This window comes from Leucopleurus acutus (assembly GCF_964270905.1).
Source record: "Leucopleurus acutus genome assembly, chromosome: 4".
Classification (NCBI taxonomy): Eukaryota; Metazoa; Chordata; class Mammalia; order Artiodactyla; family Delphinidae; genus Leucopleurus; species Leucopleurus acutus.
In genome coordinates this window covers 143602000-143615553 of record NC_139146.1, presented here as the reverse complement: position 1 = coordinate 143615553, position 13554 = coordinate 143602000, and the positions used below count along the sequence as shown (strand labels likewise).

General features: G+C 36.0%; 1 protein-coding gene across 2 annotated transcripts in view; it reads right to left on the bottom strand.

Annotated features, from left to right (window-relative positions):
* Positions 1–13554, bottom strand: part of UNC5C (unc-5 netrin receptor C) — a gene marked incomplete at both ends in the record, with an annotated part of 393819 nt that overhangs the window by 48560 nt on the left and 331705 nt on the right. For both annotated transcript variants that reach the window (XM_082837850.1, XM_082837851.1), the window contains 2 exons: positions 10434–10598; positions 13329–13496. In XM_082837850.1, the coding sequence (XP_082693976.1) occupies positions 10434–10598; positions 13329–13496 (333 nt within the window). The remainder of the gene's footprint in view (positions 1–10433; positions 10599–13328; positions 13497–13554) is intronic.

The window sequence follows — 13554 nt, the reverse complement described above, 5'->3', positions numbered from 1 at the left end:
AGGAACTATATGCAAATCTTCATTTCCCTAATAAACACCAACTAGATATTTCTAGTCTTTTAAATTTTCTTGTCATGCAATACGAATAATAGACAATAGTAAAAATGATGATTTTATGACTAAATTTTTAAAAGATAATGCAAACTGTTTTTATGCCGTAAGTAGTGTTTTAATAGAAAAGTTATCAAGCAAATATGCCGATGTGAGACACGTTAGAACTTCCAAGCATCACTAGCCAGGTTTCAATTCCTCAAAACCAAGTCTATGCCCTTACTAACTCGCAAACCCCCAGGATGTTAGAGTTAAAATAGATCATTTTTAGAATTCCCTCTTCTAACCCCTCTGTACCTGCAGACAGAGGAGCCAGAGCACAGAGCAATGAAGGGACTTGCCTCACATCACAAAGCTGGTGAAACAGCAAAGCGAGGGGCAGATCCCAGCTCTTAGGCTACAGCCCCGTCATTTTTATACGTATTGTCTAATGAATAGATTTGAATGAGGAGAGACAAGGAAATAACAGAAAAGGGCTTGATATGTTCATGGCTTAATTTGCAATTCAGTTATTGAATGAGGTAATGCTAATTATTTAGACTAGAAAATAACCTCTCCATTTGAAATGTTATCATTGATACCCATGAGAAAGTTAAAACAGAGATTTTCGCCCTTAAATAAAACAACTTCTAAATAGTGTCTTCTGTTGCAAGTGTGGGGTAAGCAAAGAGGTGTACCATACTTGGGCATCTCTACTCTAATGTAATTGGAGAGCCGTGCTAGAATGATGTAGTTGTTAATGTATGATAATCACTTTGTATTTGGCACAGAACCTACCATAAATGTAAATATTTAAAAGAGAAACATTGTTTCCCTCAAAAATGATGCCAACAGGAAAAAAGGAATAAACATCAAAAATTGAAGGGACACTACACATAAGAAGAAAATCACATTTTAAAGCAATGAAAGCTGATCACCACTTGCTTTCAGCCTCCAAGAGCCCACATGGAAAAAGGCTTATTTCAAAATGAGACAGATGTGGGCTCATATACTGGCTCTTATACTAACTTGTGGATGCTGGTGGGCTCTTTCAATTTTATGCCTCGGTTCCTTCCTTACCAAGATAGAGCTATTATTAGCGGGATATCCAAAGTTCTGTTTGTAAGATTATTTTTTGTACCTTTTGAGTTTTATTAAGTTGAACTCAGGTCAATTTTGCTTCAGTTTTGCCACGTCTAACATAGTAGATCGGAGTTAGAAGCAATTAATGCCAGGGCCTTAAGTCATCATATTAGGTGGAAAATGAATAAAATTAAAATTCCATCTGCAATTCCTTTAAGCTAAAATATATATATGACACAGTAATTTTTACACTCTCTAGAGTTTGAGAACCATTGAGCCAGATTCAAGAGAGACATAAAAGGAAAGTCTTTATGTAGCTGTCTTGGAATTAACTCTGTCTTTAGATTAGCTATCAAGTTTGTAGCCAAAAGGAAGATGGGTGGAGTTTTTTTTACGGTGTTCCTGCTTGCCTTCAAGGTTACTTATTATATTTCAATATGGAGCTGTGTCTATGGCCTTAATACATGTAGACAGATTTTATGATATTGTGAGGATTAAATAAAATAGATGATGAATTCATATCTCATATGGGGAGTAGTATATAAATTATGAATATGACATAACTCAATTCTCATTTATAAAAGCATTAAGTGTGTTCTGTAAAAGTCCTTGTTTTTAAATCATCAAGCTTTTGGTTAGTTTTAGAATATCTATCTCTCTGAAGTACAATAGGCCGCTTCAGAAGACCTGTCCTCACTTTTATGACCCTAGCATTAGAAGAATCTCTCTTCTCCATGGATTTTCCTCTCTCCTTGACCTGGCTGCTTGGTCTTTCATTTTGCCAGTGACCTTACACCAAGCCAACATATGTGACTTTTCTCATTCCAATTACATTTCTTCTGATGCAAATGTTCTCATTAAAAACCTCAAGGGCTATTCAAAATAAACATGACCAGATTTTTCTTTTTTCTTTTAGGTTGGTTCTTATCTAACCAGCCCATCAGGACCGCACTAATGATGTCAAAGGTCAGGTCTGTCAAAGACCCTCACAGTCATTTATTATAATTTACCACTCTTCGGAGGGTTTATTTATTGACAAGGGCTTAAGGAACTCCAAATAAATGAATACATAAATCCTAGGACATGACAACAAAAATTGAAAAGAACATTTGCTTATCACTGATGTCAGTAATCTAAACTGCCACGGTAATTTGTGCTCCAGCTTTCACAGGACAGTGGGCCATGCTTCACTAACTGATCCACAGCCCTGTTCCTGACATTGACAACCACACCCTTCTGAAAGTGAACAGCAGGGAATGGACATCTCAAATATAAAACCCTTATCTCGTGACCCACAGGAGGTGACGAATAAATGTCTGACATTTAATCCAACAGTTGAGTAAAATCAAACCCACAGATCAGCTGCCCAAGCGTTTTCAGTGCAGTATTTTCCATTCCCATCAACGCTCCTTCAGAAAAAGGATAAATTATTAAATCCAAAGGCAGTGACAAATAAATCCATAGTATTAAAGACATCGGATAGAAAAAGTAAAGTGATGAAAAGTCCTGAAGTAAAGAGGCCAATTCCTAGCATACATCACCCTATCTGCTGGGTTTTTAGGCAAAAAGAAAACAAGCAAAAGCGCTGGCCTGCCCCTATGTGATCTTGACGGTGTCCTAGCTTTGCTGCGGTTGTGAAAGGTGGTACCCTTCTTAATCCCCTTGGAGTTTACTTTGCATCCTGGAAGCTGAAGACTTTGCATTTGTCCTCTCACACCAATCTGTTTGGGGCTCCCTAGGTGTTCAGCAGGTTTCTGTGGGCTAAAGTTCCTAACCACATCCGTGCTTTCAAAATCAGGAAAATGTTTTACCAGAAAGGAAAAAATGAAAAAGTAAACCACACTCATTATACCGGAGACAGCAGAGCACTGTGTTGGGCAGCCAGTCCACGGACAGAATATTTATTTGCCAGCTGGGACACTACGCATATCAAGGACTATACAAACACAGCTATGACATCAACTTCTTCCAAACTATAGATAAAAGCACTCACTGTCTGACACTCACAATTATGCTTTCCTATCAAACTGCTGTGTTGACAAGAATTTCACTGGAAACTGACTAACGCCTTCTCAAACGCCTACCATAGCGGTGATAAACGCACCGGGCTAAAGTGAAGAGCAGCCTATTTGTAAAGTAAATTACTTCCTCACATTAAATGCACCTGGGATTCTGGGGGCCCTGGTATGCAGTGTGTCCAGACTACAGTTCACACACAGAGTTCTGCCACTTCCTCTGTAAGTGAGAATTAATGGAAGAGCAGGGTGACATGTAAAGTTTTCAATGAGTAGAAAGTGCTAAATTTGCAGACTGCATAACATTTTAATTTCCCAAAGTCAGGAAGTTCACTGATGCAGGCACAATTCTAGGCAGTTCTTGTTTGTAAATTGCAATTTCTAATTTGTCTACTGTGGCATAAACCCTCTTTAGCAAGAAGGAGTAATTCTAAATTCAGATTTGAACTCTTACATATCTCTACGTGAGACTCCAATCTTCAAATGGGATTAAAAACCAAAGTCTGTAGGAATAGCTGCGGTTACGTAATAATCTACTTGAGTGTATTCATAAGTATATACAATGTACCATTTCTGGACCAAACCACATATATAGTCCTTAGGTTGCTATTTTCAAAAGTAAGAGGTAAGCATGGATTAAACCATTATATGCCAACCGTAACAGAGCAGATCTTACTACAAATTCATTATAAAGATTATAAAAGTTAAAAGTTATCAGGTCTTGGTAATACAGTCGTATTTCAACATAAATGGTAAATACGCTTATTGGCTTAGCAGTTTGGGGGACTGTCTTAAGTGCTTTTTTTATTCTCTTGTACCTCTTTCTGTGTCTAGTGTGTCCGCTCTCTTTCTCCCCAAAACCATTTTATGCAAATCCTAAACCATATGGCAAGAACTGGAGCTACTTTCATATACTCTTAGAGATGATATAAAGAAACCTAAATGGGTACACAGCACAAGAGACCTTCCATTACTGCCTTCTGAATAAGATACACTATTCTGTAGTATTGTTAAGTAAAAAACGGTCTTATCTATTATTAATGTTAACTTTCTTGTATCCAAGATACCAGACATGTGTGCTTATTTTCAGTAGTGAAAAACACTCCAAGTCATTTACCCTTTCTTGTTCAATGCAATCCGTATCTCTTAGCATACCTAAGAACTCCAATATTAAATTTTGTTTTCTAATTAGCAATGTGCTTATAAACCAATAATGCCCAACTTCTTTCTGGTATATTAAGTGACGCTTAACAGTTTTTAATTATCCTTTAACAATGTATTCTAGTGAAATAACACCAATTCCTGGAAGTTCTTAATTTGAAAGTGGTGTCTCCAGTGTAAGTACTTTTCCAGACCACTGAGGATATACCCAGTGTAATATATACATGATACATGTTATACTTCAATAACTAATGTGTTTGGACAGCTTAAAAATTTAGTGGAGCTTCTGAAATTGCTTAAAGACCATGACCTTTTTTCACAAATGAAATTATATAGCATCACATAATGAATCCAATTTACTAAAGAGTTTAAGAATAAGTATGGTTGCAAGGACGGCGTGATATGTATATGATAAGCAACTAGGAAATAATGCAAAACTGTAATTCAGTTCCAAATCCCCATGTCTTCACAATCCTTTTGTATATGTACTTGGTTTACTGGCTATAAGTAACTCTTGCCACCAAGGATTTTATACAACTAGGATTTTATACAAGTATTTTATGCAATTACTTTTTATGTAACCTAATCTAAATCTAATCTAATTTGAATCAATGTGACCCAATTCCCAGGACAGATCAGTGATATTGCTACATCTCAAATAACGAAATGAGACTCCTGTTTCCAAGATCATGCAGTTGTTCTAGCCAATCCTCAACACTCCTTTTTAAAAAGTCATTTACAATTATAAGCATAATGAAATACTAAATATAAAGAATATTGAGAATTGAAAGCATATTGAAAAAGAAAAAAATTACCTGTAATCTCACTAACGTAAATAAATAAATTTCATTCATCTTTTTCCCTAAGCTTACTTTTATATAGTTATGACTGAATGCATACATAAATCCACATTCTGCTTTTCCATGTTAAACCACCATAAATATTTTAGTGGCTATATGATATTCCACCTTATGGAAATAGCATTTATTACTTAATCATTGCTCTAGTATTGGACTTTTGTGTTTTTTACAATAAACTACAAAGAATATGAACGTATTTGGCACATATATTTTAGGTATTCATGTTAATTACTTAAAACTTATTCACTGATACAGGATTCTTGGATCAAAGGAGAGGAATAATTTTAAAGCTCTTAACTCATATTGTCAAACTGCTTCCCCAAATAATCACAAAAATTTGTGTTCCCATTTGCAAAATACAAGAGATTCTACTTTAGTGCACATTTGCTAACATTTAGCATTATTATATCTTTAAAATATTGAAAAATTTTGTAAATAAATAACCTCGAAGTCTTTTGGTTAAAAACTTCAGTTGGCATTGAGGAAATATCTGTATTTTTAAGATGTCTTACACAAAAAATTTGGTAAACAATTTAGAAAACTTTTAATTATCCAACAAAAAATTAAACATTCTAGGAGCTTCCCTGGTGGCGCAGTGGTTGAGGGTCTGCCTGCCGATGCAGGGGACGCGGGTTTGTGCCCCGGTCCAGGAAGATCCCACATGCTGCAGAGCCACTGGGCCCATGAGCCATGGCCGCTGAGCCTGCACGTCCAGAGCCTGTGCTCCGCAGCGGGAGAGGCCACAGCAGTGAGAGGCCCGCGTACCGCAAAAAAAAAAAAAAAAAAATTAAACATTCTAAAAACTATAAAGTCTAAGGGAAAAAAAGTATCTAAATTAAAACTATGAGCAAAACCAATCTCTAATATGTGTTACTTAGGCAAAATGGGAAATGGAATTAAGAATGGCCCAATTAGATAGTCAAAGCCATTAATTGGACATTTTAAAATAAAGATAGAACTACACTGTAAGTTCCATTTCTTAACTTTCAATATTTCTCTATAATTGTGATTTAAGTATGTCTCTCATAAACAATGTAAAACTGGATTGTTCCTGTAATATTGAATTTCCTTTAGCAGGTAAATTTAATTCATTTACATTATTAGCCTTGATATATGATAATCCCTAATATATACCATCTTATTTGTTTTCATTTAACTATACTTTTTCTTTCCTTTTTGCTCCTTTTCTGCCCTTAAAAATCTTATTTTGAATTTATATATTCAACCTTTATGTGTGTAGTCAGTCTTAACATTTTAATTGGGACACTTGAATCAGTAAAGCTTAACACAAGTAGTATTACTGTTCTTTTCCTGAACAACACACAAAAATTAGAACATTTTAACTTAGATTACACCTTCCCATATTCTGTGTTAATGCCATCTATAGTTTAGTTCCATTTTATTTTTAACTGCTCCTTAACTGGTCCCTCAATTTTTTAAAGAATCGATTTTCATATTTTTAGTAGTTTATTCATTAAGAGTTTGTGAGTAGTAAGCTCTAATCTTGATTATCTCAAAAACTTTAAATTTTGCTCTCTTGAATAATAAATGTGGGACTTTTTCATTCTATCTTCCATGTGTTTTAACCTACCTTTTATATAATCACTCATTCTATCTTTCCTCCTTGTATTCTGAAAAGTTTCATGAGATCTACATTCCAGTTTACCAGTTTTCTCTTCAGCTTTATCTAAAGCTGTCTCTGATCTGATCTGATGTTTAATTTTCCATTGAGTTCTAACTTTCAATGGATCACATTCCATTTGATTTTTCCCCAAATCTGTCTGTCCTCTTTATAATATTCTTTTCTTTCATTTGTGCTTATATTCCTTTTAAAAATAGTCTGTCTTTTAATTTTTATTTATTTTATAGCCTCACTCAGATTGCTGTAGGAGTCCATGTTATTAAAGTACTAACTCACCTATTTATTATGTTGCCAAGTCTCTCTTACAGCAGACTATTCCCTTGGGTGATATAAAACTTTACGTTGTAAATTCATTTTCAGGAGTGGGCTATCTTTATCATAGACCAATGCACTTGGGTTGTGAAAAGAACTCTAGAAAATGGCTTGCTGTTCACTTCCGCTGGTACCCCAGTTTTACTAACTTTATAAACTGCACATACTTTGCTTTTTGTTCCCTGTACTGTATCTTAGACTCCATACCCAGAACTGGGTGTCGGAGGGTGGTTTTATCACAGGTTTAAGTGAAGACTTCATTTTTCTCTTCTCTACCGTGAATTTTCCTGTAGCTTCGCTGGGCTGATGGGTAAAAAATTTCTAGTTATTTTTCATGGTGAGAGCAGCCATTTATGAGACCCAGTTTTATTCAAGGTTCTGGCTTTCAACTCTCAGCCTCAGAACTGAAATCCTAAAGCCTAATCCCTAGGACTTACATCCATGTCTAATGCTCCTCTTGGTTATTCTGGTGTCCACTCACAGAGGTATACTTCTCTAGATTTGAGTTCCTACTTCATTTCTGCCACTTGAGGATTATTTCTCTTTCTTTTGAGCTTGATATGCCCTCTCTCTCTCTCTCTCTCTCTCTCTCTCACACACACACACACACACACACAGACACAGACACACAGACACACTCCAAATGTGTGTATGTCTTTTAAGTTTAAACATTTTATCCAATATTTCTACATATTTTGAGTCAAAGGTATTTATAATGAGAGAAATGGCTAAGGAAGAAATATGTCTGAATATTATTTTGAACAAATTAGTGAATAAACACTGAAGCAATATTTTCTATATATTTCACATTGTATTGCTCTTAAGTACCAATCTGACTTTTAAAATATACTACACTGTGTTATCTATGTAACTCTGAATTCTACTGACATCCATTATGAACTCCAAATTTCTCCTTCTTAGCAGTATATCTACATTTATATCCAAATCATTTGTAGACAATTTTGAGTAGATTCAGAGGTTGTACTGCCTCCCTAGTCCAATGGTAAGTAGGCTAGCTTTACTTTGAGATAAATAGCTCTTTATCAGTATTGCAATATTATCAGTGCATTGAAGACACTAATTTTCCTTAAAGTACATAAACGTTAAATGATAAATCCTAATTGTCAACTGCAAGTTTCTAGCTCTTTTCTACTCCCATTCTTTTTCTTAATGCAGACCATGTCCCTCTTACAAGTTTGGTACTTACACTATCAGAAAGTCTTTTGTTTTCCAAAATAAGGACCAAGAACATTATCATTTCTTTGCAAAACTTTGTCAGCAATACTATGCCAGAAACACCCAGCTTACTGGTAAACAGAAACTATAGCTTTCACTGTAAAATACTATAATTATTTAGTGCAACAGTATCTGAGGTTTTTATCACTGAGGAAATCAATAATAGCACAAACTACAGTTCTCCTTTGCACTAGAGTAGATACAGCAGGGCAGATGAAAGAGTTTATTGACCTAGTAGAGACTGTTACTACAGCAAATCAGAATTATGAAAGGAAACAGCTTTTTAACTAATTAATTCAAACACCCAAATGTTCCAGGCTAATAGGAGACTTGATAAATAAACAAATAACACCTCTTGTAGCCTCATTTCCTTTCCTTACTTACACACACACCTCATGCCATCATTATTGGTAAACATCCAATCATTAGAAAAAATTCTGTTAATGCTGTAAGAAATCAGCTAGATGCTAAGGGGATGCTATGTCATGAAAGTCTTAACTTGAATATTTCATGCTTGTATTTAACAAATGTCATAATTTATAATGCGTCATTTGTGTAAGTAATAAAAGGCCCAATGTTCCATCTTGCAGCATTGTACTCCTTGTTAAATATGTTGCTTTAGGAATTTAAAATTATGCACAATAGAAACAGTAGGCATTAAATCACCCAAAGTTGAAAAGTATAATATTGAGAAAGGGAGTGACAGAGAGAAACTTCAAATATTGCTACTTTCAATCACATGAATCAATTTGCTCAGCACTACAAGAATACTAAATTATAAAAATGTTAAAAAATAACTTGTGCATGGTATGTTTTCATTTTAATCGTCAACTCAGACTAACACCAAGAGGAACAAACCCTGGATCTCTGGATAAATGGTTAGTAAAAGAGCTGTATTCTTTTCATTCTGTGTTTCTGGTACAAACTCAGATGCACAGCAGTCGTTCCCAAATCACAACCAGAAGCTATGCTTTACACCCAGCTGCAGTCTGTTCTCAAAGAATACCATGTACCGTGGACAGAAAAATAAGAGGCCCACTGGATTTTTATTCTGTGTCAGCAATGTAATTACCTATTTGTATTTTAAGTAAGGTTTCTTTTTAAAGGTCCCTGTGTGTATAGACCCTGGAAAGTAAACAGAATTTCATAAATGTGCTGAAAATATCTTATTCTTAAATGACAATACAAATATATTCCACAAGCAATCTGTAATGTGTTATAAGAAATGTCAACATTTGGCTGCCATTAGGTAAGACCCAAAGACAGCACACTGTTTGATCCATTCGTCTGTTATAGGTGTGATTTCAGAACAATTCTTAGTACCTTAATTCATGGCCATAAAAGGGATGGTAAATTTTGTACATCTACGGGCTCCTCAATAGAGGAGTGAGAGTCTGCAAATATGCAAATCAAACCATCTCATTAAGAAAACCTAAGGAAAAAGGCCATGAAAAATGTGGAATATTTAGCTTATAGCACCTATTATATTCTTGAGCCAATCGTCTACACCCATTTTTTAAAATTTATGTTTTATAGACATTAGTCCCTTTAGATAAATGTTATAATTTCTAATACAAACCCAGCATCTTCAAGGTATTGTGAAGATGTTCACACTAAACACTTGTAAACTGGTAAATCTACTTGCAGAAATATTTCCTGTCCTTATACATATATTTTAAATTTCATGGACACTGGTTCAGTAACAGCCATGAATCAGAAATAAATAGTTTACTTTTTGGAAGTCATGTGACTCTATGAGGAGTTTAGGGTGCCCTTTTGTGCACTATAATAAAACTGAGTAGCACTTCCCTGCCCTGAAAAGAATGACAGCCCCTCCATGGAAACAACTAAATCCCTTTTTGCTCATGGAAAAGCAATACTGTGTGTGTGTCATTTGTTAACTTGGATACAGTTATTTTTCATACTGTGTTCCGGGAGATTCATTTTTTTCAATTTTGACAGAGACCCATGATATTGGTATAGTACTGCATTTTTGTTTAAGAAATTTTTATTTTTTGATATTTCCTTTAAAGAAATCCAAATGGTTAAACCCCAGACCTCCCCAGTGTCTGTCGTTTGCTCAAACAGACTTACTCTGCATGCACAGACCATCCGTGCAGTTCTTGGATTGCAGGACGAGGCCGTCGCAGTCCTTGCCTCCGTTCTTGGGGGCTGGTGCCGTGCACTCCCTCCTGCGCCAGTGCGTGCACTCGGTCCCACAAGTTGACCACTTGCTCCATGAGGTCCACCTGCCATCCACTGCCACACAAAAACCAGCATCGGGTCAAAGGGAGAAGGAACTTTTTGAGGGCAGAGAGGAGCAAAGCACAAGCAGAAACAAAACACCACCAAACACTGAAGAAAATTCCCCCCCCCCCCCCCGCCCAAGGAACACTGCATTCATTTTAACTGCTGAAGTAGTGCATGCTCTACATACATTGTGTGGGCTCTTCGAACTTCCCTTACGAGGTGTGTGACTATTTCTTCACTGACCAAGCAAACGGAAGCTTAATGGGACACACAGAAACCAAAGCTGTCACCAGGAGCTGCATAAAAGTAAATCCTGGTGGTTTTTCTATTAAAGGGGAAATGTCTGGATTTTGGATTGAAAATTAGGGAACCTCTTTTTGGATCCAAGATTCCTTCCTGCATAATGTAATGTGGGTAGTGCAAGTAAACCTCTGTGGGGTTCAGGAGAAGAGGCTGGTAGAGTGTGGAAGAAATCCATCCATCCATCCATCCATCCATCTACCTGCACCCCTCATCTACATCCTATACACTCTTTTTATTTTTTCATCCATGCTGCTTGATTCTAACATCTTCTGCAATGACTTCTTGAAGTCTATATTATTTTCCATTTATTATTTGATGATTTCATTCCATTATTTGATGATATATGTTGCTATTTTTATTTTAAAAATAATATTTAAGCACATTCCTTAATGTGAATTAATTCACATTCCTGAATTCCTGTGATTCAGTCATTTAGAATAGATTCACTTTCTTCTTAATTTTTGTGCTTGACTTGTTAGTAAACTTCAGTGATAAAGAGCTAAGATATCTCTATTTTAAAAACACATAACTTAAAATACTCTAGTACATTCTTTAACGGTTCTTACATAAATAAGAGGAAAATATTAAAATAAGAGTTAAATTTTTAAAAATTTCCCTGAAATACATAAATAATCATCTAGGATTCAATGTAAGACAATCGCAAACATCATTTATTGAACATGCAATGTACACGTGTTATACCTACATATTGACAGAAATTAGATCAATTTTAATAATCTACATAGTTTGGGAAATCGGTGTGATTTCATATTCAAATTATTGTGTAACTATATGTATTATGCATAATATGTATAGAGATATAAATATGCCCACATGAAAAAATGATGAAAGTATTAATATTTCAATTGTACAGTTAGCTATATAAGCAACTCCCAGCCACCTGAAGACAAGACATTTGCTTTGACCTAGACCATCCCAAAGTACACACACAAACACACATTTCTATTTCAACTAAATGCTCAGTGCATTTCTAATTGTGGGAGTCAGTATGCAGACAAAATATAGGAGCGTACAAGAGAAAATACTGAAATACTTAGCCTAGCTAAGTGTCAAAGTTTGTTCCATAAATAAAAGCTCTCAAAGGGTTCAGTGTGGGATACTGTTTTGATATTCGGAAATGAAAACAGGAATATAAAATTTATATTATGGTTTTCTCTCCAGTTCACTTCTCCAACCCATCTCTGAGAAAGTTCTACTAAAAGGATGAACCTGACATAAGTTAGGCACAATAAAGGGAAGTAAGTAGTCTTTGTATCTAAATAATGAAAGTGACAATATAATAGCTTCCCCAATGGGATACAATAAATTTATGGGTTATTTCAAAATAATTTTAGCTTAATTTTTTTAATGTATTTTATAATTGGACATTTTAGTGGGTTTTGGTTTTGGCAAATATTAACTTCAATTTCCCATAGGATAAGACCTTGGGACAACATGAGATAGCACAGAAAGATGTTCAGAGGCAAAGGGATGCAATCTTGCTATAGGTACCATTGCAAATAACTCAAAAATAGGTGACCAACATGTACAGATAATAGATGACTGCACTGTATTTTCAAAATCCATTAGCTCATGTGTCAGAAAGCTTAGACTTCCTTTTAATTCATCAGATGTTTTATTTGCCTTTGCCCAGAAACTGACACCAAATATCAAGTACTTCACCTAAAACATTTTCTAAATTTCAGTTCCAATTAATTTCCATGGCTTTCTGGAGATCAAGGTTGTTATCCTAAATGTGTGGCTTTCAATGCTGCTCAAATGCCTTGAATTACAGATCCTGCAATCTTGGTTCCAACAGTTTTGTTGAGTAATAGAGAGGGATTATGTTTATGTGTGTTTAATCTCTTGTTTTATACTATTTTGTATGTTAGGGTAATAAAGTTAAGTACTCTTTTGGGGGAAAAGACCTGAGGTCCCAGCAATGTAAGCACTGAATGGGATGATGGATTTAAATAATGTTTACCACACACTCCTGCGAAGAATAAGGCTTTGTGGGACTTCCCTGGTGGCGCAGTGGTTAAGAATCCACCTGCCAGGGCAGGGGACACAGGTTTGAGCCCTGGTCTGGGAAGATCCCACATGCTGCGGAGCAACTAAGCCCGTGCACCACAACTACTGAGCCTGGGCTCTAGAGCCTGTGAGCCACAACTACTGAGCCCGTGTGCTGCAACTACCGAAGCCCGCATGCCTAGAACCTGTGCTCTGCAACAAGAGAAGCCACCGCAATGAGAAACATGCGTACCGCAAGGAAGAGTAGCCCCCGCTCACTGCAACTAGAAAAAGCCCGTGAGCAGCAATGAAGACCCAACACAGCCAAAAAAAAAAAAAAAAAAAAGACTAAAGATTTGTCTATATACCCTAAAACATTTCTAGAATGGGAGGAGACATTTGGAAGGAGAGCGCTGGGTTGCTTACCTGGGCATAACGTGGTGCAGGCTATTTTCTGCACACTCTGCCCTTCACAGAAGGCACCACCATTGAGTGGGGCTGGGTTGGTGCAGGTCCTTGTGCGCTTCTGATACCCTCGTCCACAGCGGCTATTACACACGGACCACTCTGTCCAGGTAGACCAGCCACCATTTACTGGAAAGAGATAAAAAATAAAATGTGAATTAAACATATGTGCATACACACAGAGACA